We start from the raw sequence: 27,439 nt of genomic DNA, 5'->3' as shown, positions 1-27,439 counted from the left end.
TTCAGGGGCAGGCTGAATTTAGGGTGGGCTGTTGGTTTGTTTTTTAAAAGAAACAGTGTGTTTCCTTTATATGTTTCAATACTTCAAGACCTAGATCTTAGGTATCCCTAAGTGCTGGAGTGTGCAGTACAGGGAGGAAGAGGAGACCAGCCAGTGGCCTGGAGAGGAGGACGAGCTCGAGCAGGAGGGTGAGGGCTACTGGCGCCAAGTCCGCGGCCTCACTGAGCTGCGCCTTGAACACCACCTGGCCACACCTCTTCCTGCCCCTGCCCCATTCCAGGGGGTCCTTTTTTTTTTTTTTATCATGGAGCAGTGATGCTTTAGTGAGCACTGGAGGGGCACACCTTCAGGAGCAAAATGGCGGCAGGCCACCATGAGGGTCTGGCTTTTTTTTTTTTTTAGTTGATTTTATTTTTTAAATACATGACAGTGGAATGCATTACAATTCTTATTACACATATAGAACACAATTTTTCATGTTTCCGGTTGTATATAAAGTACGTTCACACCAATTCATGTCTTCATACATGTATTTTGGATGGAAAGCAGTATGGAGATTCCTTGGAAATCTGGAAATGGAACCACCATTTGACCCAGCTATCCCACTCTTCGGTCTGTACCCAAAGGACTTAAAAACAGCATACTACAGGGACACAGCCACATCAATGTTTATAGCAGCACAATTCACAATAGCTAAACTGTGGAGCCAACCTAGGTGTCCTTCAGTGGATGAATAGATTAAAAAAAAAAAAGTGGTATATATACACAATGGAATATTACTTAGTAATAAAAGAGAATAAAATCATGGCATTTGCAGGTAAATGGATGCAGTTGGAGAAGATAGTGCTAAGTGAAATTAGACAATCCCAAAAAAACAAATGCCGAATGTTTGCTCTGATATAAGGAGGTTGACTCATAGTGGGGTAGGGAGGGGGAGCACGGAGGAATAGACAAACTCTAGATAGGGGTGGGAGGGGAAGGTAGAGGCAGGGGCTTAGCAAGGGTGGTGGACTGTGATGGACATCATTATGCAGGTTGTCTTTTTCATTAGAGTTTAAATCTCACAGAACCCTAAGGTTTGGTCAGAAGGAGCAGCAGGCTTTAGAAGCTGGCCCTGGGAGTTGGTTGCACTTATACCTTGGCATTCAGAAGGTGTGCAGTTGTGGCACTTTTGTTAACTTGACAGTTAGGGCCGTCTCACTCTGTGGCTCACGAAGGCAGTGTTCCCTCATGACCAGAATCCACGCCGTGGGCTGTCTGCCTGGCCCTCCCCTGCTCGGCTGGCAGAGCTATTGCTCTCTGAGCTGCCAACCCAGCATCCCCGTGGAGCTGCCGACAGGCTGGGGATGCTGTTTTCTGCACCAGGGCGCTGCCCCATTCCTGTGGAGCAGAGGAGGAGGAAGCGGGGAATTGGGGGCAGGTCAGAGCTGATTTTTGTCACTGCTTCTCCTTGTATTGCCCTTCCTTGAGTTTTTCCTTCTTTCACTCTGTTCCTTGGGCTGTGGCCTGCTGTGACAACACCCTAGCTAAAGTGTCCCCTTCTCAGGCTTGTCTTCCTTTGGTGGCTGTCACAGGCACCACTGCTGGCCTCATCACTTGGAAGTTCGTGTAGAGTCATTGTAGGGCATTGCTGCCGCTGCAATCACCGGTTTCTGTGTGTGTGTGTGTGTGTGTGTGTGTGTCTGTATCTCTCTCTCGCTGGCTTCCTCTGAGTAGGTGCTTCCTGTCCATGTTCATCTTTAAATAACAGAAGTGAATAATTGAGGGACAGTAAGAGGAAGGCAAACTCCTGGAGACCCCTGTCGTGCTCTAGACGGCCACCAAAATACTCATACACTTATGGTCACTCACTAGTACAAGGTGCTATGCTGGTTGCGGGGGCGTGGCCCTTCACCACGGGGGTCTTCATGGCTGGTAGGTGGTCGTAGAGTTCCTGGGGAAGAGGGTTGGTGACAGGTAAAACCCTGGGATGGCTGAGGAGGGAGCAGATCTGAAAGAGAGCTGTGGGCGCTCAAGGGCGGGGCTGGGAGCTCACTGATACTGCCTCCGTCTCTCCTTAGCCTGCCTCCTTACTGTTCTCTGCTTTGTGGACATAGTGAGGAGAAGGGACTGACTGAATAAAGGATATTTTTGTCCTTCATTTTAGCACCCTTCCTAGGTTGGACATCTGTCGAAAAGTAAGAAACTTCAGGTCTTAGAAAATCCCTAGTTCTTCATTCATGATAGTCATGACATTGAACAGTGCCCTGTGGTTTGTAGGTTTTCTTTATGCATTCTGACTTAGCCTTAAAATAGTGAATGGAATTTAGCCCCTTTTCCATTTTAAGGATGAGAAGACTGAGACTTGGAAGGGCTCGTGAGGTTGGAGCCGGAAAATGGCAGGGAATCATGTCCTCTGAATGCGAGTCCTGGCTCTTTATTCTAGTCTGTGCCACCTAAAAACCTTTTGGGTGTAATGTGGGATGCACCCTGTTCTTCTAGTGGGGGATTGCTATCTGCCATGGGGGTTTTATTCTGAGAGGGGCCCTGGGTAGGGCAGCAGGTTTGGAGCCACACACCTAGCTAAGAACACCAGCTCTGCCTTAGAGATAGAACCCATGTTGGGCAAATTACTGCCCCCCCCCCCCCCCCCCCCAGTCCTCATTGTGTGAAACTAATGGCATCCACATCTTGGGAGGATCCTGAGGAACCAGGTCAGGCTCTTGTCTGTGACATCACCCCAGGCAGTCTGTTCCGAAGTGCGTGTGGTGATGGCTTTGGTGGAGCTGGGCTGTTCCCCACTGGGTCCTGGGGTCTTGGGTCTGCCCCACGCAGCTGCTCTGGACGAGGTATTCTGTGTTAACTGAAGCGTGTTCTTCCTGTGACAAACTGTGGCGCGTTGTTGCAGGACACAGGTTGAACATCACAGCGGAGAATGACTGTCGGCGGCTGCACTGCTCCCTGAGAGACCTGAGCTCCCTGCTGCAGGCCGTGGGCCGCCTGGCCGAGTACTTCATCGGGGATGTGTTTGCTGCAAGGTTCAACGACGCCCTCACGGTGGTGGAGAGGTAGGCCGCCTGCCCCCAGGGGCCGCTCCTCCTGCAGAGCTGCTTCACCTGCCGCACACTTCCCCTCTGGTGCCAGCTCTGCCACATTCGCCTCTCTGAACTTCAGGTTGCTCATCTGTAAAGTGGAGTGGGGGTCGTTTCTTACAGGCCTGTTGTGGTAAGGCACTTAGCACAGTGTCTCGCGTCTAATCCAGCAGTCCGCAGCCTGGCCCATGTTTCCACTGCTGTCTGAGGTGTAGATGTGGAGACAGGGTTGAACTCAGAAGGAACCAGAGCAGGTCAGTCCCCATGACTTTTCTCATAGGAGCAAGCCACATTAAGGGGACAGCGTCACTATCCTAATAGCCAGATATGAGAGCTATGGGGCTCTTCCTGGTCGGTCTTGTCCCATTAGGGTCCTATGGAGTTAAAGCTGGGTGGCTCCGAGGCCTGGCCTGAGAGCTGGTCTCAGCCTTTCACCAACAGGCATCTTTTATTACTGCTTCCCCTGAGGTCCCTTGAAGAAATTTCCCAGCTGATTTTATTCTAGCTGTACGTAAGAGGGGACTGGATCATTCCAGACTAGCTAGTGAATTGATTAGATCCACCTGGTGGATGAGGCTCCAGCCTGACGCCTAGGCACCTGCTGCTTTCCTTGGTGCAGTATCCTTATTGCTGTAAGACACAGGGAAACCAAGCTCAAAGAGCTTAATTACGTGTGTACCAGATTTTTAACTGTTAAATCTTAGCTTAAAAGCAGAGATAACTAAGAATTTTAAATCCCTTAAAAGGCAGATTGATATTAATTCATAAAAGGCTGGTCGTGATAGCTCGTGCCTGTAATCCCAGCAACTGAGGAGGCTGATGCAGGAGGATCATAAGTTTGAGGCCAGCCTCAGCAATTTAGTGAGACCTGCAGCAACTTGATCCTGTCTCAAAAAGAAGGACTGGGGATGTAGCCAAGTAGTAAAATACCCCTGAGTTTAGTCCATCCCTAGTACTAAATAAATAATAAATATTGATAATATAATAATAAAAGCAGCATCCAATAGAAGGACATTTTCAAAATGGGTTTTTTTTCATTCTACACTTTGAGAGATCAGGCCATTTTACTGGTGAGTAAATTGTGGCTCAAGAGTTGGCAAATATCTTAGTCCACGTGGTTTATAAGAGGGAATTTTAATGAGTTTCCTGAGTTCAGATGTCAGGCTTTCCATACGACAGCCTTTCCTCTTCCACAGTTGTCTGTCTTCTTCATCCTGTACGAGGCCCATTCCCACTGATGTTTAGCAGGGATGAGACAGGTTGTTTGAATTACTCTGTAAGCAATATCAAAATGTCTGTCAGTCAACTATGTAGTGAGATGATTGGCAGAGATCCCAAGCTGCTATTTTGTAAGTTCTTGTTTATACATCTTTCTGCACTGCTTAGAGATGCTTACTGTTTTGTCTTTATATAGAATAAAGTGTGAGGGAAGGCTCTCCTGTGGCCACATAATCTCACTACTTAGTGTGATTAGCAGTGTTTTCACTTATAAGTCACATAGAACAAACCTAATGTGAAAACTGTGAAATATAGATGTGTTAAGAGGGACATGTTTAGAAGTCCATTTTTAGTGTGGAACAGGAGAAATAGTAGGTGCACATAGTGCCTTATCACATTGTAGGTGCTTACTGAGAGGTAAGTTTTGATTCTTAGTTATTAGCAACACTTTCTTGGGCTTCAAATGAAGAACGTGGCTCTTCACCCTCACTTTCTGGACTCACTGGAAGTACCCTTTTTGAATGCTCTCCAGCCCTGAGCAGTTTGTGGTTTTCTGTTTGAATAAAGTCCTGAATTTTCTCCCATCAGACAGGAATGTTTTCCAGGGTGTGGGCCTTCATGTATCAGTCCTGGTCGCTTTGTAGAGGTGCCGATTTCCAGATCCTCTTCACATCTGCAGAATCTGCCTGGGGGTGGGACTAGGCAGCTGGCGTTGTAGCACTTCCCCAGTTGATGGCCCTGTGCCCAGGTTTCCATGCAGAGTAGCCTAGGGCCTTGGCAGCTGTGGGATTCCTCTTTGGGGAGAGAGGCACTTTCCCAATGGAGCCGGCTGTTGGTTACTGTACTTAATGCTCATTTGTATACAGTGAGCTCTTGAGCAATCCTGGGCTCACTTGACCTCTGTTTACCCTAAAAACATTCGCTCCCCTCTCTCTCTGTCCTCCAATGTTTTATTATAAACATTTTCAACCCTTCAGAAAAGTTGAGAGAATTGTGTGGGGAATACCTATATCGCTACCCGCCCTCCTGATTCTGCAGTGGACATTTTGCTGCATTTTCTTTGTTACATGTAATTCCATCTGATACATTTTCTTTTAAAAGTAATTTTACAAGAATGGGAGTTTGCAGTGACTCAGACATGCACAGATATTCACCCTGGCATTACTTATAGCAAAAAATATTGAAAATAGTTTAATGTCGTATAAATACACTGAAGTAGGAACAAAAGGAAAGAATGATGAACATCTCTGTGTACTGATGTGGACAGAGTTTTCAGATGCTCGCAGGAGAAAAACAAGGTACCAATGAGTATATCAGCAAAAAAGGCATATGTGTTTGTTGAGATATAATTATATTGCCATTAAAGCCACCATTTTAAAATATAAAACCAAAACGGGGAGTGTGGTTCAGCAGGAGAGCACTTGTCTAGTGTGTGCAGTGGCCCCGGGTTCCATCCTCAGCACTATAGTCAGACAAAGTTTTAAGTCAAAGTTAAGTTGATTTTAACATTACAAATTTTATAAAAAGGTCTTTGTCAACCTATTTAGATAAATTTTCAGTAGAACAAGTCTGCTTTTTAAAATTTTTTTTTTAATTCTCATTTATAAAAGCATTGTTTATTCATTATAGAAATACAGAAAAATAGAGGGGGAAAAATCATCCATACTCTACCTATTCCGTCCTACCCCTAAGAGCAAGTGATACCAAGAGCACATTTTGATGGGTTTTTTTCCTTAACAGATACACATTTGAAAAGTTAGGACATTTTCTCTGTGTGTGTACATAAGAGCCTTTTCACGTTTTGAATACCTTGAACATTTGTCATTAAATATACCTCTAGCATGGTTTTTATCGAATATTATATTACATACTTTGTGTTGGATATTTATTTTGCTTTTAAGTAATGTAGATAATGCTTTTAGTATCCTTGTTATATAAATCTTTATGTACATCACAGATTCTTTTCTTTGGAAAAAAAAATGATGATAATGTATTCCCTCCCTCCCTGCCTCCTTCCCTCTCTCCTTCCTTTCTTTTTCTTTTTCTTTTTTTTTGGTATGGGGAAGAAAAGTATGTCCTGGGGCTTCTCCTTGTTGAAACTTGTTAATTTTGTCACTTTAGTTCCTAAGCTGAATGTTCTTTCTTAACCTGCCTCTTTGCCAACAGGTTGGTCAAGGTCACTCTGTACGGATCTCAGATAAAACTGTACAACATTGAAACTGCTGTGCCATCGGTGCTGAAGCCCGACCTCATTGATGTGTAAGTGTGGAGTTTGGGATTTTGCCTTCTCAGGAAGCACCATTTACCCCCAGATCATTTTATAGAAAATAGGAAGAGTGGGAGCTGCTACAAGAAGGGGGGAGTGGCTTTGAACTTTGGAGGAAGGATTGTTGGGTTTTGGGGACAGGAGGGGTGGGCAGGAGTGGCTGGGGCAGGGGAACTCCCCATCAGGCAGCTGAGAGCTGTGGTGAAGGGGCTGTGAGTACTGTGTGGCAGGAGAGGCTGGGAGGGTCCGCAGGACTGACACGGGAGCTCCTTAAATGCCGTGAATATCAGCCTGCCCAGAGCCCATTCACCGAAACCGAGATGTGTGGAAAAAACAGCAGTTTTAATTCCCAAGATGCTTCTGAGGCCAGATGAGGGGTGGGGTGGATGTATCTCCCCATTCACAAGCAGCAGAGACCAGCTGGCTGTCCTCATAATTTAATTTAGTCTGACACCACCTGGAAGTAGTGTCAGATCCTACAGGTCATACTCAGTTCCCAGTTCTGTCCCCTCCGTGTCCTTCTTTCCAATGCTGGAGACAAGCTCCAGGTTGTTTCCCTGTGCTTCTGCCCAATTGGCAACAGGTTGAGGTTGCCCCAACCTCTTCTGGTTTGTAGAATTTGCCTAGAGTTGGTCAGAACTCAGGAAAACCCTTAGGCTGCTGGTTTACTTGTTTGTACAGGGTATTACAAAATAGACCCAGGAACCCCGGATGAGAGGGGGGTGGGGCGGATGGAGCTGAGCACAGCTGCCCTGCAGGAGCCTCCAGCCCTCAGGCGATTGGTTCTCTAGAAGCTGGCAGAGCCTCTACCCAGTGCTTTTGGGTTTTTATGGGAACCTCATTAGGAGGTGTAAGTGTGTGATGAATCATCAGAGTGACCTCCACTCCCTTCTACCCTCCTCAAAGCTTAGGGGTGAGACTCAGAGCTTCAACCCTCTGAGCAGAAGGTTCCCCTGACAGCTAGGTTCCATCCTGTGCCCATCTAGGGATTTTCCAGAAATCCCCTTATTTTAACATTTGCTCAGGGGTGTTGAGAGGGCTTGTTACCAATAACAGGAGATTGTATTTCACTACTTGGAAGGGACTGGAGGAACCCAAGACAAAAGGCCAAATATTTTGTTGTTGTTGTTGATGTTTGTTTTGGTGCCAGGGATTGAATTCAGGGGCACTCAACCACTGAGCCCCATCCCCAGCTCTATTTTGTATTTTATTTAGAGACAGGGTCTCACTGAGTTGCTTAGTGCCTCACTATTGCTGAGGCTGGCTTTGAACTTGCTCCTCCTGCCTCAGCCTCCTGAGCTGTTTGAATTACACTTGTGCACCACTGTGCCCGGCTGAAAGGCCAAATATTTTTAAACAAAGATGCTCTTTTAACCAAAACACATGTATCATAATATCCTAGAAAGGTACAGGAGAATACTAGGGGAACACAGTTCTTCAGAGATTCTGATTTGGGTAGGATGGTGTAGGCATTTATTTGATATTTGCATATTAGACAAGAACTTCAGATTGTTTTGAAACAAGACATCCAGGGACTGTCTTAAGAGGAGGAGGCCCCAAGGAAGTCCTGGAGAAGGGAACCTCAACTCAGAATGACAGATTCCTTGACCCACATGAAGGAAAAGAATCTGAGCACACATAGATAACAAGCCACACAGATTTATTTAGGAAATCAAGGTTTATACCTTGAAGGAAGAGAGCACAGGCTCTTCAGAGTGTGGAGGCCACCCCCGGGTCTGGGGTGTTAACACTGACAATGCCACAGTGGCTGGGGCTGGACTGAGGCCAGGTTCTGCTGATTTCCCTGGCTTTAGCTGTTGTCCTTGCTTCCTGCTGCTACTTTCTGCAGACAAGGAGGGCTGAGGACACTGGCTGGCTCACTCAGGACCTGCTTGTTTTGCATTCCAAAGGTTTAAGGGCACTTCTCTCTTTAGATTCAGTTCATCTTTATTTCTCTGTACCCTCAAATTCTTAGGACCACACTTTGAGGACTGTACACATGGGAAGCCATTAAGAGAGTGACATGGTCGGGATAGAGGGCAGGGCTGAGGTGGGTCCTGTCCCAGAGTCTGTCCTGATCAAGTGGCTCACACTAGAGTAGAGTACCACAGCTGGCCCCCCCACCCCCACCCCGCATGTTTCTGTAAATAGTTTCCGAGGACAGAATGACAACAAGTTAAATATCTTAATTGCCTTTTTTGGATTCTAGAATCAGGCCATACTTAATTCCATAAAATAGAATAAGCGTTCCAGTGAGTTAAGCAAGAGACCCTCCTCCTCGTGCGACCGTTCCTGGATGTCTTGTTTCAAAATAATCTGAAGTTCAATATGCAAATATCAAACAAATGCCTACACCATCCTACCAAATCAGAATCCCTGAGGGAATGTGTTCCCCAAGTATTCTCCTGTACCTTTCTAGGAAAAGTGCTTTGGGTTTATCCATTAGAACAACAAGAGCATCTTTGTTTAAGGGAGAACAAAGAGAGAACATTGGTTTAGTAGATATAGAAAGGATTAAAGAAAACAGAAACAAAAAACAAAAAGGGGATTGGTCATTTCAAAGTTACCTTCCCTGGAAAGCTGGGACAAGAACACAGAACAATAGAAATATAACTGGTTCACTTCAGATTGCCTTTTTGTGTAGAGATTAAGTCAGAGGGACTTCATTTTCATGCCATTTGAAACTGACTTGTTTGGGGAATTTGGCTGTTCTGTCTAATCCTGAATTCTAGGACTGGCAGGGTAAATAGCTTAGTTTCAGCCTGGTGGTGTGGAACTTGAGCTTGAGTGACTGCATTATGGTTTCTAGCCTGGGATGTTGGACTAGTGCAGCAGCTTAGCCCAAAACAATGGCCTCCTGGAATTTTTTTTTTTTTTTTTTTTTAATTTAACAGGAGTTTTATTGGAACAGGCCCTTGCCTTGTCATTTGCATATCACCTGTGGCTGTTTCACACTCAGCAGAGTTGAGTAGTTGGGACAGTCTGTGGCCTGCAAAGCCTAAGACACGTGCACTGTATTTACAGAGAGAGAGAGAAGGCTGCTATTCCTGTTGTAGAGCATTCTTGAGCTGCACATTAAACAAGTGAACTTTAAGAAGAATCTATATACTGTGGTCTTAAACTTTTTCCCTTAGTTATTACTTTCCACTTTGAGAATTAGAGGAAGCCGTGATGCATCCTCTGGGTGAGACACCAATTTGCTCATGAACTCCCCAGCTTACAGTTTCAGGAAGTTTGAGAGCACCCCCACCACCTCGCCTTTTTCAGCCGTAAGACGCTCCAAATGTGGTAGACTGACTGAGATTCTTGGGTTTCAAAAACTGACTTTGATGTCCTTCCTATTTAGTTTTGATGCTTAGAACTCAGGTAAAATGATCAATGGATTCTGAATATAAAATACAAAATAACTGCCTGGTCTCTCTGAATTTCAAACTCTTGATTGGCATGCATATATATGTGTGTGTGTGTGTGTATTTTTTTTTTTTTTAAACCTTAGGGTACTTAGAACCTTTTCTTCCTATTTTGATAAAGTTCAAACTTATAGAATATGGTAAAAGCAGAATAGATGCCCTCATTTTTTTTTTTTTCTGAGCCATTTGAAAGTAAATTGTAGATAACATGTCACTTTACCCACAAATCCTTTAGCGTGTGTTTCCTAGGAATAAGGTCATTCTTCTACATAACCATAATACCATTGTCAGCACTTAATACATTTAATGGATACAGTAATATAATTTGATAGTCCAGATTCACATTTCCCCATTTGTCCTTTATGTATACATAATTTTTTGGATTGAAGATCTAACTAATTGTGAACTACACATTAAATTTGCCCCAGATAATCTAGAATAGCTCCCCCAATCATATGTCTACCTTTGTCCTGTGTCTACTGAGAGGTTCCAGAAACTGTGACATCCCCCAGCAGTGCACCTCTCATGCCTACCCCCATCTCCATTTTTAAAGTAGTGTCTCCAGCATAAGAGCCAGAGCTCCTTGGAGAAACGATCCAAGTCTGGGGCGGGGCGATCCTGGAGAATCCTGTTCATCAGTGAGTGGGGAAACACGGGGCAAGTGTTGAGAACGTGTGAGAAGGACATGAGGGGCTGACGTGAGACCAGGCCATTGGATCATCCAGAAGAAATAAGGGTGATAGTAAATTATTCCATGTTGATTGATCTTTTAAAATTAGGTCATCTGTATCACCTTACACAGAGTACTCTATAGTTCTTAACAGGAAGAGGAGAGGTTACACTTAGGTGTATTGCATGGTCTGGTGTTATCTTGGAAGAATTATGAGCTTTTGTGATGTATATTTTATCATATGTCAGATGCAGTTCATCCTTTGCAAAACCAGAGTCTTTGCTGCCTCAGTTAATCTCTAGCCAGATGTGTGGTGTGCTGGAAACTTAAGCTTTGGGATCTTAGGTCAAAGCTTTATTTGTAAAACTGCAATACCTAGTATTTACCTGAATCTATGGATGTTCATTATCACTAATAGGTCCTCTGTGAGCAGGTAAATGGTTTCCATGCTGTTGCCATGTCCGGGGACAGCCAGCACAGTGGGTAGTTTTTGTTTTTTTGGGTACTGATGTTTTTGAGCCCAGGGGCACTTCATCATGGAGCTACATCCCCAGTCCTTTTTATTTGGGACAGGGTCTAAAGTTTCTGAGGCTGACTGTGAACCTGTGATCCTCCTGCCTTGACCTCCTAGGTAGCTGGGATTTCAGGTGGGCACCATTATGCCCAGCTATCGGGTTGAATTCTTATCTCCTGTGGGAACAAGTTTTATGAATGTTCAACTGACCCTCTGGACCGCGTCTTCTTTCCTTTTCGCAGGCATGCTCAGTCCCTGGCTGCTCTCCAGGCCTACTCCCACTGGTTAGCACAGTACTGTAGCGAAGCCCATCGGCAGAACACGCAGCAGTTTGTGACACTCGTCTCTACCACCATGGATGCCATCACACCCCTGATCAACACCAAGGTTTGAAATAGTGAAGACCACACCTTTTATCTAATTCTCTGTCCTTCTGTTTATGATTTGTTTACTATAAAATCAAAATATTAAACAAAGTTCAACAGATAATTCTTACTACTCTGATGTAACGGCTAGCTCGTGTCCTTCATAGTAGTAGTCCACGTGCACCCAGGTAATGCAGGTAAATTTTAATTCTTTTAGTCCCACATGACGCATTCTCATTGTGAAAAAGTAACGTATTGTTCATGTTCACAGAGTAAGAAATTTTGCCTTCTTTAATCCCTTCCTTAAAACACTTTCTTCCCAGGGGCAGCACGGTCAGCTGCAGGTTATATATTATTCTAGACTTTTTTCTATTTTACATACATAAGTAAAAGTTGGTAGGTAACTGGAGATGGCCCCTGCTTTTTTAAAAAAATAGGCATAGAACAACTACAGTTTTTCACATTGGCCAGTGCTTTCTTTTGTGGGATTTATTATGATTTTCTGTTGATGAAAGGACTCTCCTTAACGGCCCATTTTTCTGTATACATTAGTGGGTATGGTTTCCCATAAGTGGGATTACTGAGTTAGAGGTTAAGTCTGGAGGAAGTTTGTCCTCCAAGAAGACTTCCAGTTTGTTACTAGACTATACAGATGCTTACATTTCTTTATTTTTTAATGTAATTTTAATCATGCATAGCATTTTGTACCACTTTTAACAATGTATTGTTTTAATAATAATAATGTATTTTTTCTATAAATTTGTGTTGTGTTTATAATTATAATTTGTAAAAGAGCTGTAATATCCCCTTAGGAGTGTATTTCATAATTGACCTGACTGTTGCTGGACTTTATGGCTGCCTCCATTTAAAAGAAAAAAAATTAGATAATTCTGAGATGCATGCATTCATGAATGTAGCTTTATCCTTTTAGATCATTTCCTTAGATAAGTAGAGATCATAGTGTTAAAAGTTGGAATATTTTGTGGTTCTAGGAAATTATAGTGATATTTCTTTCCTAAATAATTCTGCGTGCCTTGACTCTGGTGTGCTGTGGCCATCACAGTCTTACCAGCATTAGGTCCTATCTATAAAAAGTTTTCTTGGGGCTGGGCGTATAGCTCAGTGGCAGGACATGTTCATAACATGCATAAGGCCCCAGGTTCAATCCCTAACCCCCCCCACTCCCAGGTTTTCTCTTTTGCTAATTTGAAAGTGACAGTGACACCTACACCCAATTTTTGATAGGCATGTGGAGGTCAAAGCAGCGGGTGAGATGAGTTGATTGATGAAGCGCAGACAGGAAGGGCTGAGGGAAGTCTTGGCTTGGTGGGAGCCAGAGGAGTGAGCTGAGGAATCCCACATTGTTTGAAGCAGGAAGACTTAGATGCTGTACCAGGGAGTGTGCCGTGTGATGTGACAGCTCTCAGGGATCCACTGTAGATTCTTGAGCTAAGAATTTAAGAATTGACTGAGTTTAGAGATACCAGTTACAGTGAAGAAAAGTCTAGAAGAAATAATACTGGCTCGAGGGCAGGAGCTATGGATGTGGCAAAGAAGAAGGAACCTTGTTGCTGATAGTTATCTTGGGAAGAATTCTGGAGGTAGAGCCTTGTTGGTATGATTTGGCAGCCAAGAACTGAGCTCAGATTGTGGCTGCCTCAAATACCAGTCCCCTAGGGCATGTGGCGCGCTCACATATTCTCTCCTTTTCCAGGTCCAAGACAAGCTGCTGCTTTCTGCGTGCCACTTACTGGTCTCACTAGCCACCACTGTGCGGCCTGTCTTTCTGATCAGCATTCCTGCAGTGCAGAAGGTGTTCAACAGGATCACAGATGCCTCTGCCCAGCGACTTGTTGATAAGGTGAGACCCAGGACACCCTGGGATCCCCACGACATGTGGCTCAGATCCAGGGAAGCGGAAGAAGAAGAGGCAGGCTTTGTGTGCGCTCTCGGCTTACAGGCCATGCCAACACTGGCACACTTCAGGGGTTCATCTCCTTCCCTTTCTGAGGCCAACTGAGTGCCAGTGCAGGTGTGGAAATGTCTTCCCGACATGCGGAGAGGTCTTGCTGCTCTGAAGTCTCATGATTTGGCCAGCGTCATGAGAATCCTCTTTGTGTACTTTTTGGTTCAAACCATTCTGGTTTGCGTTGTTTGTGGGTTGAGAAGTTCCAGGCAAGTGTATTCTCTAGAAAAAGAAGTGGAATGGGGTGCGGTAGGGGGTGGGGCAGGTTCTTTAGAGTGTGTGCACGTGCGCTCCTGCTGACGAGTCCCCTCGCAGTCCTGTTGTAAGTGGCTTCTCCAAGACTGTCAGAAGGAGCTGCCAAGGTCCTGGCTAGATGCTGTGTCCTCAGTGGGACTTTTCCCTCTGTAATGCCCAGGTGCTGGGTTGGAGAGGAAGTGTGAGCAGCAGTAAGGATTCTTGAGGGCAGCCCTGGGGGCTGCTGGACTGACATGGGGGTTATTTCTGCCCTTCTTTTCCCTGCCTGGGTCACCTTGGAGGTGGACTGCAGACTGCACTTAAGTCATGAAAAAAGGAGCCTGGTGACTAAGCTCTCAGGCAGGCGTCTAAAAGCTCGGTCAGGCATGGCCGTCTGCTCTGTTCTCTGACCTCACGGTGCCTTTGGATCTCTTGCAGGCCCAGGTGCTGGTGTGCCGAGCACTCTCCAATATCTTACTGCTCCCATGGCCCAACCTACCTGAGAGCGAGCAGCAGTGGCCCGTGCGCTCCGTCAACCACGCCAGTCTCATCTCTGCACTGTCTCGGGACTATCGCAACCTGAAACCCAATGCCGTCGCCCCCCAGAGAAAGATGCCACTGGATGACAGTAAGTGACCCCTGGACTGGGAGAGCACAAGGAAGACAGCAAGGCAGACATCGCTCTCCCTTGTGGCAGATGAGCATGTCCACAGTCACTGCTGAGTCAACTGTGGGGGTGGGTCCAGCTCATCCATAGAGCCCAGGTAACACAGCAGCTGGACATATTTCCTGAGTGCAGGCTGCCCTTTCTCTTAATTAAAATGTGAAAAACATTGGAGACCCTAGGAAGACATCCACAGAAGACCCTTGACGATACCGTCAATAAATACCACCAAGATTATTGACCCATTTCAGAGACTGCGTAAGCAAAGAAAGCCATTCCCCTCTACTGGGAAAATGAACTTTAGAACTGCCTTGTGAGATGAGTTTGAATCTTTCCCAAATACAACTACTTCAGAGGTTTTGGAAGAGGTTTTTTCACAAGTGGTACTTGAAGTTTGGTTGTTTAAAAAAAAAAAAAAATGAATTAGGAGAGCTGTAGTTTAAATAAAAGGTGACAGGTTTCCCTGAAAAATCTTCCTGAAATAACAAATATTATAGAAATAATTCTAAATTGTAGTCTGTTTTTACAAGAAGAAAATAATAAGGGTGTCATTTATGAAATGTCAACAGTGGTTTATGAAATGTCAACTAGTATTAATATTTGGCATTCTATTTAAAAATAGTGTTTTATAAACAAGTCAATATATGTTTGCTCAAAAATAGTAGGATAGTATAAAGAAGGAAACTCTTTAAATCTTACCAGTTCTGGTATTTTAGAAAGAAGCCATTTAACCATGCTGTGTTTATCTTCCTTTTTCTACTTTTAAGTATGTTTGTAGTGACATGGTTGGGTGAGAGCAGCTGATCATCGAGGGCATACCGTGTACGAAGCTCTCGCCTCCATGATTTTATGCCCATCATCAAATCTCTGATAGTTTCAGCATCAGTCTTCTAAGTCTGATATTTCTGATTTGGGGTCTAAGTATTTTTTTAAACATTCATTTCATGTTCATATTAGCCGTGAGTTAGGTGCTATTATCCTGATTTCATCCATGAGGAAACCAAGGTCCAGGAAGGTTAAATAGCTTGCCCTGGAGGTCACGTGGCAAAGGGCACATGGCACTGTGGAGGAATCATGTTTTATGAGATTTAACCATCTTCTTTTCTCTTTCTTTTATGTGGTCGTCCTGTCATAGCACAGGCTAGATTGTGCTATGTAGTAACAAACAATCCCAGCGACTTAGTGGCTTCTTGTGAGGGGAAAATAGTTCTGCTCACGTCTGGCCTGGCACAAAGCCCAGGAAGCCACTCAAGCTCCAGGCTCATGAGCCTCCCCTTCAGTCTGTGCTCACACTGGGAAGGGCACGTGGTGAGGGGTGGAGCATTCCCAGAGGTCCTGCCTGAGAGCGACACGTGTCACTTCCATTCACATCACATCAGTCTGAGCCAGCTGTGTGCAGTCTTGCCGCACCCTCAGAGCGGGTGCTAGGGACAGAGGAGCATCTCTTTCCCCCAGGGAACATGGTTGGAAACACTGTGCGTGGTTCTGAGTGTGCCAGTGCCGAGCGGGAAACTCGGTGCACAGAGTGTCATTCAGTCTTGTGTGACCCTATGAGGTGGCTCTTACATCCTGATTCCAGAGCAATGAAATGAAGATTCAAAGGTTTTCTTTCAACTTTATGTTTTGAAAAAATTTCAAACCTACAGAGTAGTTGAAAGAATAAGAAAATGAACAAATATATGTCTTTCACCCAGATTCACCAGCTACTAATGTTTTGCCACATAGGTGCTTGAATGCCTGATCTTTATTTGGAAACTTTACATGGAACCTAATTAGAACCTTTATGTAACCCAGTCTTCCATAACCCAAACTCCATCAGCACAGCCAGATGGTAACCATTGTCACAGTGTCACGTAGCATTGAGACCACATTGAAAACTCCCACAGTTGGTATCAAAATGTCTTTGTTGCTTTGTAAAAGTCCTGGATTGTGCATTATATTTGGTTGTCTTGTCTCCTTCATCTCCTTCAATATAGAAAAGCGTCCCCCTTTTTTGACTTCCGTGACATTGGCATTTTGAAGAGTCCATACTTGTTCTCTTGTAGAATGGTTATCTGATTGTTCCCAGAGAGTTTGATACTGTGATGTGTGCACTTCCTATTGCATCACTTTTGTCAGTTTTCCGGTGGCTGCCAGTCTGTCCTTGGAGAGGTACCTCCCCCCGAGGCCTGGCAGGTGTAAGTTGCTTAGAAACCCAGGGAATGTGGTGGGTCAGGGGTCCCACCTGGCTGAGCGGCTCAAAGGCTGGACTCTGCCATGTGGCTCTGTGGCCTCCTTGGGAATCTGGTTTAGAAGGGTTTATAATATCCTGTCCCCATAGAAGTACCATTCTATTATTATGTACTTACCATGCTTTCAATTTCTGACTTTTACAATTTTGCCAAATAAACTTTGCTCTTTGTTTTAATTTTCTTAAGTCAGAGGTCAGATTTTCGTCTCTTGATTGTTGGTTTTTCTCCCTAAACTGCTTCCCCAGGGCCGTGTTCCTCTTAGGGAAACACCTGCCCTGTGTGTGGGGTCCTGGCTGGGTGGGTGTCCTGTGCTTGCCGTCGTTGTGGGGGCTCATTTCAGCCTGGTCATGCCTTGCCTTTACTTTCCAGTCACCACCCCGGGTCTTAGTGGACAGGGCCTGTTGTGAGCCCGTCTTCTTCCACCCTCAGTCGTGCAGGTCAGGTGATATGAGCTACCCGTGATTTCAAATAAGGAAAATAAGACTCAGCTTCTCACACAGTTCAGGGTCAGACCCAGTTCTGTGCATTCCCTGATCACGTCTTCTTTCTGCCATACCCTGCCCTGGAAGTGGCTTCAGCTTGGACTGGGGAGCTTTGCGGGTCAGGATGGCTCTCAGCCTGGTTCTGGTTCAGCCTGGAGGTTGAGTCTTCCAGGCCTGTGCTGAGCCCTGGGGGTCTCCACGCATGCTGAGGACCTTCCTGTCCTGGACCTTCTTAGGTTCCAGGTACCTTGTTAGAATTATTCAGAACCAGTGTCCCGTCCTCGTAGCACTGCAAAGGGGGTCTGTGGGCTCTCCCTCGTGTACCGAGGAGGATCCTGCCCAAGGCTCAGAGCTGTTTTCTGACCTCTGGGTTTTCTCTCCAGGGCTCTCTGACCGCCTGCCTGTTGGCTGTCTACCACCTTCATTTTTCCTTGTGCTTTGTGAAACATTGATGTTAACTCGTACAACAGGGTACTGTAGGGTTGTGTATTGCTGATTACATATAATAATAATTATATATTATCAGCCTACAGGCCTACTAGGCCAAGGATTGATTGGGCATTCTATTTCTGAATCCAGCATCACTGCACTGCACGGCAGGGTATGAGTGTGGGTTGGCAGACCGGGGAGCATCTGTAGTTGAAGGAGAAGGTTTGATCTGCATGTGTCCTTTGTGGTGTGTGGTAATTACCTTCTGACACTTATTTTCTCACCAGTCTTCTCAGTGCCTTATAGTTTTGATTAAGTCCATGTCACCTAACTTGGAAGTACGAGTCATTTTTTCTTCTCTGTGAACTTGTTGCTGGTAGGTAGAGGCACAGCCTGTACAAGCAGATGCCTGGAGTCTTGGCAGTAAAAAGGTGGGGTAAGGTGAGAGAGGAGAAGATGTAAAGGAATCGAGGGAAACTGTTCAGCAAAACTTGAGTGTGACCGTCTTCCTGACCCCGTGGCAGGTGTCTTTCCCTCCCTCTGTGTTCCCTCGTCTGTGCTTTATTCTCAGATAACTTACAGCCTGCACCTTATTCTTGATTTGCAGCCAAAGTGATTATCCACCAGACACTGAGTGTCTTAGAAGATATTGTGGAGAACATCTCCGGGGAGTCCACCAAGTCCCGGCAGATCTGCTACCAGTCGCTGCAGGAGTCCGTTCAGGTCTCCCTGGCCCTCTTCCCAGCTTTTATCCACCAGTCAGGTAGGAGCTGGCCCAGAGGCCTTCCGTGGGCATCGTGCTAACCAGGCCTGCTTAGATCTCCTGAGCGCGCCAGGATGGCGCAGTGCAGGCCTTGGCACGCTCTGGTGGAACACTGGGGTGTGGAAGGCAGAGGGCAGTGCTGTTTCTTTGGAGAGTGTGGCCTCTGGCCCTTGTCGCGTGGCAGCGAGTCACTTGCAGCCCCCTTCCTAGTCCTTGTGTTCCCTCAGCGGGGAAGACAGATGGGTGAGAGGGTAAGGGGCTTTACACACGAAGCAAGAGAGCATTTATGCATTTATGCTTTCATTTATGCAGCCTGTGTATGTGGCAAGGTGAGCTTGGCTGAGATTGTTCCCTTGCCACACTGTCACTGACAGGCTTTTCAGCTCTCTGGGTGTACTTGTCTGGCTCTCCTGAGAGCATTTAGAGTGGACTTGCCAGTCTTGTGAGAGAAGTGTGGGTTCTTCTCAGCATGTGTTCACTGATTGCCTCTTGCAAGCTGAGCATGTGCAGTAAGAGCCAGACGGTTGCTGAGGTCTGGAGGAGGAACCACACCAACTGTGACCAGTGTTTTCTGCAGTTAATTCATTTGATGGAGCAGGGCCATGCAGCCTGGTACACCCTCATTATCCACTTCAGCCACTCAACCCCTGACCCAGCTGCAGAGATTCTTGGTCAGAGAGAGCAGTGGCTGCGGCTGTGAACAGTTCCATCAGCGTGGGCCCCAAATGATCCATCTGCAAAGAAAATTTTGACCGTGGCTGGATGCTAGGCCCTGAGTGAGGCTTTCAGTTGACCTCCATTTCCTGTTGTGAACCATCAGGCAGAGGTTCCCTGGACCAGAGTTGTTTTCTCAGCAGGTCCTTAATCATTTTCCACTTTCCATCATTGGCTCTGATGGTACTGGGGAAATTTTTTCCAGCAGGAAGCATTAGAGAGAGATGACAGTGCAGTTTGCAAAAGAAGTCAAGCCGAGGGCTGTTTGCCCCGTGTGTGGAGCTTTGACCACGTGTTCTGTCCTTTTATTTAGATGTGACTGATGAGATGCTGAGCTTCTTCCTCACTCTGTTTCGAGGCCTTAGAGTACAGATGGGTGTGCCTTTCACTGAACAGATCATACAGACTTTTCTCAACATGTTTACCAGGTAACCACGCACACCGCCGCCCAGGCTTTCAGGCTTTTCAGATTCAAGTGAGAAGTAGCGGGACCTGGCTACAAAGTATGGGTCTCTGTTCCCTTTCTTCATTGGCCACAAGCATTGGTTTTCATGTGCTCTGTGGACAGAGTTCTTTAGTTATCATATGGCTGTGTCTTGTCTGCAGAGAGCAGCTGGCGGAGAGCATCCTCCACGAAGGCAGCACTGGCTGCCGGGTGGTGGAGAAGTTCCTGAAGATCCTACAGGTGGTGGTGCAGGAGCCAGGCCAGGTGTTCAAGCCCTTCCTCCCCAGCATCATCGCCCTGTGCATGGAGCAGGTGTACCCCATCATTGCAGAGGTACGCAGGGCCGAGGGAATGAATTTTCAAAAAACACCTTGTATTCTAAAGTGCATTTGTTAGTTGTTTTAATGCTCTTAAAAAATTATTTATTTATTTATTTTTAGTTGTAATTGAGCACAATACCTCTATTTCGTTTATTTTTTTGTGGTGCTGAGGATCGAACCCAGGGCCCCGCACATGTGAGGCCAGTGCTCTACCGCTGAGCCACAACCCCAGCCCCCCCCTTTTAAAAAAATATTTATTTTTTAGCTAGACACAATATCTATTATTTATTTGTTTGTTTGTTTATTTTTATGTGGTGCTGAGGATCGAACCCAGGGCCTCTCACATGCTAGGCGAGCCCTCTACCACTGAGCCACAACCCCAACCCTGTTTTAATATTCTTGTAAAATTGTTTTTGTTTTTTCCAAGAAAGAATGCCTTCAGCTGACACAATCTTATTAAATTGGTCAAGTTAGTTAGAAAGTCTAGGATAAGCCTAGCAGGCCAGTCATCACAAGATTGGTCGGTAAGGAGGGTCAGTTTGTAAAGTCGGGGGCTGTGTGGTTTTCTACAGGCAACACGACAGATTTACCTTTCCATTTAAAAGCATTCTTGGTCTCAAGGATGCAAGGCAACTCTTGGGACCAAACAAACCTGTCACTGTTAGAGGAAAGTACTTGGTCCTTGGAAAACAAGCCCTCAGCATGACAAGGTGCAGGGTCAGTATAGCTGTAACTCGAGCTTTCTGGAAATAGTTATGTAACTAAGAACTAACCTTTTTAACTGTCTGAACTAAGACCAAAGCGAGTGCCTTGCATCACGAGATACATGTGAGCCCTGTATGGTTTTCTACCATGGAAGCTTGTGACCCGAGGTGTTGGTTTTAATTTTAATTAAGGCTGGGCCTTATAGTTTTGAATTTTGCAGAGACATCTGGAGTCATGTGACTTGCATGTTCTCTAGTAATTTTGGAGATTTTCTTTAGTTAAAAAATCCTGCTGAGCCCGCCCCCTGCTCCTCTCAGAATCCAGGCTGCCAGCGAAAGAAGAGGCGAGTCCAGAGAGCAATCAGCTCAGCCTGCGGCCTCCACCAAGGGGTCCTCTGTAGTGCTGCTTTCTGTGGTTCCTGAGTGCTCTTTAAACCCTCTTTCTATGGAGAGCAGCCCTGCTTTTAAGGATCTTACTGTCTTTAGCCTCAGAGGTTGTGGAAGACCAGCAGGTTAGCTGGGATAGTGTTTTTATCCTGGGAAAGGGAACAGCACAATCAGGAAGAGAAGACACATCAAATTGGCTGTTTTCTCAACAGAAAATCCATATTCCTAATTGTTCCTCTGCTCCGTAGCCTTTTCTCCTAGTGTATAAAGCTGAGTTCTTCTACCAGAGAAAGGGCCGTGGGCACTGACCTGTGCATTCTGAATCAAGTGCCCTCCAGTGCTCAAGCATTCTGGTGTGAACTGCCACCTCCAGGGGCTTGAAGCTTTCTGCCCAGGAAGTGACATGGTGTAGGGGGCTTGTTGACACTGCATGCTTCACCTGGTGTCTCTTAGGCTTCTGTGTTGCCCTGGCACCAGCTGTGAGTGGCTCCCTGAGCTGCATGAAGAAAGGGCTGAGCTTGTGTGTGTGTGTCCCCACAGCGCCCTTCCCCTGATGTGAAGGCTGAGCTGTTCGAACTCCTTTTCCGGACGCTCCATCACAACTGGCGGTACTTCTTCAAGTCCACTGTCCTGGCCAGCGTGCAGAGGGGCATTGCTGAGGAGCAGATGGAGAATGAGCCCCAGTTCAGTGCCATCATGCAGGTAAGGGGGACGAACCAGTGAGCACGTACCCTGGAGCAGATGAGTGTCCTGGGGGCCACCTGGGCCCACTGAACTGCTGCCCTTGGGTAGCCTCTCAGGCGCGTAGTCCCACTTCCCCAGCCTGACCACATTGGCATACTGACTTTGAACCCCTGTAGGTTGGGTCTGAAGCTCAGCCCCGCCTGCCTGTCTGTATTATTAACTAGCGTCTTGGGGTCTTAGTTTCTTCACCTGTGAGTGGGGCTCTTACTGCCTGTGTGATGGGTTGGCTTTGAGGTAAGTGAGACAACATGTGTGACCAGCCTGGACGTGTGACCTCAGCTTGCTTTACTGTAGAGCAGTATTGCCCCAAGTGTGCAAGAAGCGGGGACGAAGAAAATGGGAGTCTTTCTGGGAGGGGCCCAGCAGTCTGCGTTTTTCAGAGATGGTTCTGGCACATACCACATTGGGGGAAATGCACCCCCGTGGATCAGTCCTCACCTTCAGGTCAGTGCAGCTGTTACAGCAGCAGGCTTGATAACATTTTTGTTCTAAGCCCTCATCTAAGTGGAGGTTTTTTTAAGTACAGGCTTTTTGTCGCAGGAAGCTGGGCAGAGGGTTTCCTCCTTCCCTCCCTCCCTCCCGCCCACCTCCCAACCCACAGAAAACCTCAGCCTGCTGGGTCTTCCATCTACCATGCTGTGCTGAGGCTGGGGTTTGGGGTGCTCAGGACTTTGCTCCCCTCTTGCCTCTCTCAAGCTTAAATTCTGTCCTTGCTCGTAAGACTTCTTGGGAAGATTGAGGCCTGGTCCCACACTCAGAGCTGGTAAAAACCATTCTGGAAAACAGTCTCACACTTTGGCAATTTCTTACATGTTAAACATAGGTAGCGTGTGACCCAGCAATGCCATTTCTAAGGGTTTTGCCAAAGATAAGTGAAACCTGTACATATTTATTTGAAGTGGCTTTTTTCATAATTGTCAAAACCCAGAAGCAATCCAAATGTCCATCTGCCGGTGAGGGGGTGAACCCACGGGGACAGTTGTAAAGTAGGTTACTGCTCAGAAATACAAAGGAACATATTATTGGTGCAAACAACAAGCGTGGATTTCAGGTACATTGTGCTAGGTGGGAGAGGCCTGACCCCAAAGGCTGTGCACTGTGTGGTTCCAGCCATTATGGGACATTCTGGGAAAGGTGAAGCAGAGACACAGAGTGTCACTCGTGGCCCAGGGGCAGCGGGAGATGATGCTACACGGGGCATGAGGGAGCATTCTGGGTCAGTGGGAATCCTATGTGTCTTGACTGTGCCGGTGACTGACTCCTGTAACGGCAGCCTCAGGAGGTGCCTCTGTGTCACCCTCAGTAACCCTGATGTTAAATAATAAGTCAGTGGAAACTTATCATTATGGAGGTCCCAGGGCTGCAGCAGGGGTTACAGGAGCCCCCTCTCAGCAGCCCAGGTGGAATGATGAAGTGGTGACACTCAGAGAGGTTTCCTGTGGGCCACCAGCCTCCCTTCCTACCAGGGTCACTTTCTATTAGATCAAGGCACTTGGTGTTTTGGGGGGGCATGCTTCATTTTGTTCCTGAACTAGTAATTTTTATATCCAGAGCTTCCAGGGCAGTTTCAGAACTGGTGGTCACTTAACCCTGAGGCAGATGCAGCTGATCAAGAGGAGCTCTCAGGATTCGGGGCCTGGAAGGCCTGGAATGCCGAGGAAGGGGGAGGTGGTCACTTACTGGAGACACACAGATTGCTGAGGGGTTTGGCCAGAGCTGTGGGCTTCCTGCTTTAAAGTCAGGTCCTGTGAAGGGATTCTAGAGATTTCTTATAAAAGGTGAAAGATGAGGCTGAAGTAGACATCAAGGCCAGTGGGGAAGACTTTAGCCTGGAGACTCCAGGGAGCACCGTGGAAACCTAGCCAAGCCTGAGAAGTCCAGCTGGGCCTCGTCCTGGCATCGGTGTGGGGAGCCACACCTGGGAACAGGTTTTTTGGCATGGGGTGGCTGTCACAGAGGGTGGCTCTGGGAGGCCTTACCTGATGGTCTCACTTCCAGGCTTTTGGACAGTCCTTTCTCCAGCCCGACATCCACCTTTTCAAACAGAATCTCTTCTACTTGGAGACGCTCAACACCAAGCAGAAGCTGTACCACAAGGTGAGTGCCCCTCTCTCCCAAAAGAGCCCTTCATCCAGGTGTCCTTGAGCTTCCTCACTGGGGAGCATCATGGGGGATAGGTGGGACCTGGGGCAGGCCCAGGGGCCTGAGGGCGGCCCCACTCACCATTGCCTCTGCCCGTAGAAGATCTTCCGGACCACCATGCTGTTCCAGTTCGTGAACGTGCTGCTCCAGGTCCTGGTTCACAAGTCCCATGACCTTCTGCAAGAGGAGATTGGCATTGCCATTTACAACATGGCCTCTGTCGATTTCGATGGCTTCTTTGCAGCCTTCCTTCCAGAGTTCCTGACCAGCTGTGACGGTGTGGATGCCAACCAGAAAAATGTGCTGGGGCGGAATTTCAAGATGGATCGGGTGAGGAAAGAAAGGTCCAGGCCAAAAGGAGGGCAAGTGTGGGCCTCAGGTGGGGCACCTGCCCAGCGAGGGGCAGACTGCCTCAGGCACATTAGGTCCTCTGGGCAGGGCTCTGCCGGCTGGCAACTTGGTAGCAGCCTGAGCAGTGCTTGGGTGACATACTCTCCAGCCTTGGCTTCTGTCGCAGTGTTCTTAGTCTCAGCCATTGAGGCCTGCTGCTTTGTCTCAGAGAAGGGACTTGTCTCAGCTTGCTGTGCGTACCCACCCCACCCGAGCACACCCTGACTAGAGGGTTCTGGGGGGGATGAGCCCCCGCAGGGCCAACACTGTAGAGTGTGGTAGAAGACACACTTGTCACTCTTGCTAAAACTCAATGAAGAAGACCGGTGTTTGGGGCTGCAGCTGTGGGCCCCCAGGGTCAGAGACGGACTCAGGTTGCCTGGACTCTCTCCAGATTGGCTCCAGCTCAGTGTGGGCTGACGTGCTCCATGGCCATGGAGGGCCCCTTACAGCACCAGTGCTCTCTACCTCAGGGACATCCGGTGGGCTGTCCCTGCCTGAGCATTACCTTGGGTGGGAGCTGGTCTCTCTTGTCTCCCTCCCTCCCTCCCTCTCTCTCCCTCCCTCTCTCTCTCTGGTAGTACTGGGGATTTGAGCCCAGGGCCTCATGCCAAGCAAGTATTCAGCTGCATCCTGAGCTCTTTTTATTTTATTTTGAGACAGGATCTCGCTAAGTTGCCCAGGCTGACCTCAAACCTGTGACCTCTTGTCTCAGCCTCTCAAGTGGCTGAGATTACAGGTGTGCACCACCGTGTCTGACCAGGCTCTGCCTCTTCATGCCATCACCCTGGTGCCAGCACACCAGGCCCCCTGGTGCTCTTGGTGCTCTTGACTCGGCTCTGCTGAGCAGCCTGTGCAGTTCCTCTCCAGGGAGTCCCCTGCTGGGCAGACGCTGCCTGCTGCCACTCTGGCCTCTGATGAGCACCGGGAAAGTGTCTCCTAGACTGAGGTCCTGCTGGCCCTTGTCTTGGAATCTTCCTTTCCTTGAATCTTTCCTGTTCCATCCTAAGCTTGAGGTTCACTTAGGAACCTAAGTTGGATTCCCCGCTTCTTTTTCCTAGAGCCCAAATCCCAATGACCAGTTTCTGAGTACAGCACTCAGTAGCTTCTTGACTAACACAGTGGTTTCTAAATTTAGTTATTCATCATAAGCACCCAGGGTGCTGATTAAAAATGGAGAAACAAATTCCTGTGTTCCACTGAAAATTCTGATGAGGTGTTTGTGTGCTGCATCCCTTGGTTGGTTTTCTTGGGGGTGAGGTGTGGAGTCATGCTGTGTGCTTGTGTACTCCCCGCCCAGGCCCAGCGCCAGTCTCTGCCTTCACCCCGTCTTTTGTAGAAGACAGTCAGCACAGCACCCTCTGGGCCCAGAGCAAAGCTCACTCCAGGCCCTTGTGGGCTGGGGCTTCCTTGGTCTCTGAGGAGCAGGTGCTGTTCCCTCCCCTCATGGATGGCTCAGGCCCGGGCTCAGGGCAGCTGGCAGCGGCGGCATTTGGAAGTTGCAGAGCCAGGGAGCAGGGTCCTGACCTGGGTGTTCTGGCTCCAGAGCCCCAGGGTGAGCCAGGGGTGCCCAGAGGGCTGTGAGCAGGAGGCTGACCGGCCAGGAAAGAGGAGAGTCCAGGCAGAGGAGGAGGCCAGCTTTGAGCCAGGCTCTGGAGAAGCTGGGGTAACAGGAGAAGTCCTGGTGGGTGGGTGGGTGAGGAGAGCCGTAGGGCTCCTTTAGCCTTGTCCTGTCACCGGCCAGGGTGGTGTCAGCTTTGTGTTGCCTACTGTGCTGCTCATTTCAGCCTGCACAGCAGGTGTCAGTGGGACATGGTTCCAACTGTGAGGCCCTCACTTCACAGCCCTGGTGCTTCCCACGGTTGCTGCTCCCTGCTGGGTCACTAGGGGGTGCCATGTGCACCTCTACACCCGTCACCCTTGACTGGCGGCAGTGCTGGAGCCCTGTGTGGGAAGGGTCTGGATGTTGCTGAGTGCTTGCTGCCTGCCTGCGGCAGCCATGCCAGAGCCAGAGAACCTGGACTTGGCAGCAGGCGTACTGACTCCACCTGGACCCTCTCTCTTCCCGTCTGTGTAACAAGCAAGGTTCCTCATGTGTCCTGCTGACGGAGCCTGTGGCGCAGTGTCACTTGGAGGGTTTAGTGGGCTGATAGCTGAGCTGAGCCTTGCTTGCAGGAGCGCCTGGTGTGGTGGGCCCAGGCCGTGTCTGCGAGTTTTCTTCCCCCATAGTGCTCTGCAGGTAGGATTTGAGGCTATGCGTTTCAGCCTAGCTCCAGAGCCTGCTGAGGCCCCGGGTGTGGGAGCAGCTGGTAGGTTCTCGCCGTGGGGCCTGGGTGTTGGGGGCGTGGGCCGCAGCCCCCTGCATCTAGTTGCAGCTGTCCCCTGCCTTCCAGGACCTGCCCTCGTTCACCCAGAATGTGCACAGGCTGGTCAACGACCTGCGCTACTACAGACTCTGCAACGACAGCCTGCCCCCAGGCACCGTGAAGCTCTAGGAGCCCTGTGTGCCGCTGCGGCCTGCTCACTGCCTGAGGGACACGGGCTGCTGCCCCCTGCACCACCTCCACCTTCTGCCGCAGATGTCTCCCAGACAGGCCTGGCCACCCCCCCGGAATCTCACGCCCTGAGCCACGCTGCCTGGATTCAGGGCCCATCTTAGCTCTGGCTGGAGGTCCCAGCCCAGGGAGCCCCTGGCAACCCCCAGGGGTGGGCCGTGCAGATCATGTGCATATCAGCCGAGCAGAAACGCCAAGGACAGCTTACAACAGTGCCACCTTCTCACCATTCCACCTCCCCACCCTCCCGGCGCAGCCCGCCATGGAGAGAGCCGCAAGTGGGCGCTGCCTCTGTGGAGCCCGCCCGATTGCCTTGAAGTCCCTGCTCTTTGTCAGGGATTTGCAAAGACTCCTGGGTTTTTTTTTTTTTTGTTGTTGTTCTTGTTTTCTCATCATTCCATTGTGATACTAAGGAACTAAGAAGCTTAATGGGAAAATAAAAGCTTACAATGTTGTTCTATAAATTCCGCTTCGAGAGCTTCATTCCGTTCCTCCTCAAGGCTCCTCCATGTGAGTGGGCCGTGCTGGGGGCACAGTGGGCAGCAAGGGCGCCCGGAGCCCCTCTTTGCCCTTGGCAATCACAGCAGAGAGGTGCTGACGGGGTGGGGTCTGACTGCGTCCCACGGTCTTCTAGAAAACACCCTAAACTTCTAAGCCATGTGGAAAAACGCACTCAGTGCCGGGAGTGGGTGTGGCCAGCAGGCAGCCTGTGATGGAGCAGGACGCAGGCCCTGCACTTTGGCATGGCGAGCCTG

The 27,439-nt window shown here is 48.0% G+C and overlaps 1 protein-coding gene across 5 annotated transcripts in view; it reads left to right on the top strand.

Annotated features, from left to right (window-relative positions):
* Window positions 1-27,148, top strand: part of Xpo6 (exportin 6) — a 103,347-nt gene extending 76,199 nt beyond the window's left edge. For all 5 annotated transcript variants that reach the window (XM_027948406.3, XM_027948408.3, XM_027948404.3 and 2 more), the window contains 12 exons: window positions 2,888-3,047; window positions 6,456-6,548; window positions 11,392-11,536; window positions 13,229-13,375; window positions 14,153-14,342; window positions 18,128-18,283; window positions 19,311-19,425; window positions 19,604-19,775; window positions 21,394-21,555; window positions 23,596-23,694; window positions 23,839-24,069; window positions 26,523-27,148. In XM_027948406.3, coding sequence (XP_027804207.1) covers window positions 2,888-3,047; window positions 6,456-6,548; window positions 11,392-11,536; window positions 13,229-13,375; window positions 14,153-14,342; window positions 18,128-18,283; window positions 19,311-19,425; window positions 19,604-19,775; window positions 21,394-21,555; window positions 23,596-23,694; window positions 23,839-24,069; window positions 26,523-26,624 — 1,772 coding nt within the window. In that variant the 3' untranslated portion in view covers window positions 26,625-27,148. The remainder of the gene's footprint in view (window positions 1-2,887; window positions 3,048-6,455; window positions 6,549-11,391; window positions 11,537-13,228; window positions 13,376-14,152; window positions 14,343-18,127; window positions 18,284-19,310; window positions 19,426-19,603; window positions 19,776-21,393; window positions 21,556-23,595; window positions 23,695-23,838; window positions 24,070-26,522) is intronic.
* The last annotated feature ends 291 nt before the right edge of the window (window positions 27,149-27,439 follow it).

The sequence above is a fragment of the Marmota flaviventris genome, chromosome 19, assembly GCF_047511675.1.
Source record: "Marmota flaviventris isolate mMarFla1 chromosome 19, mMarFla1.hap1, whole genome shotgun sequence".
Classification (NCBI taxonomy): domain Eukaryota; kingdom Metazoa; phylum Chordata; class Mammalia; order Rodentia; family Sciuridae; genus Marmota; species Marmota flaviventris.
Note: the sequence above shows the minus strand (reverse complement) of the source record. Positions and strands in the feature narration are given on the sequence as shown.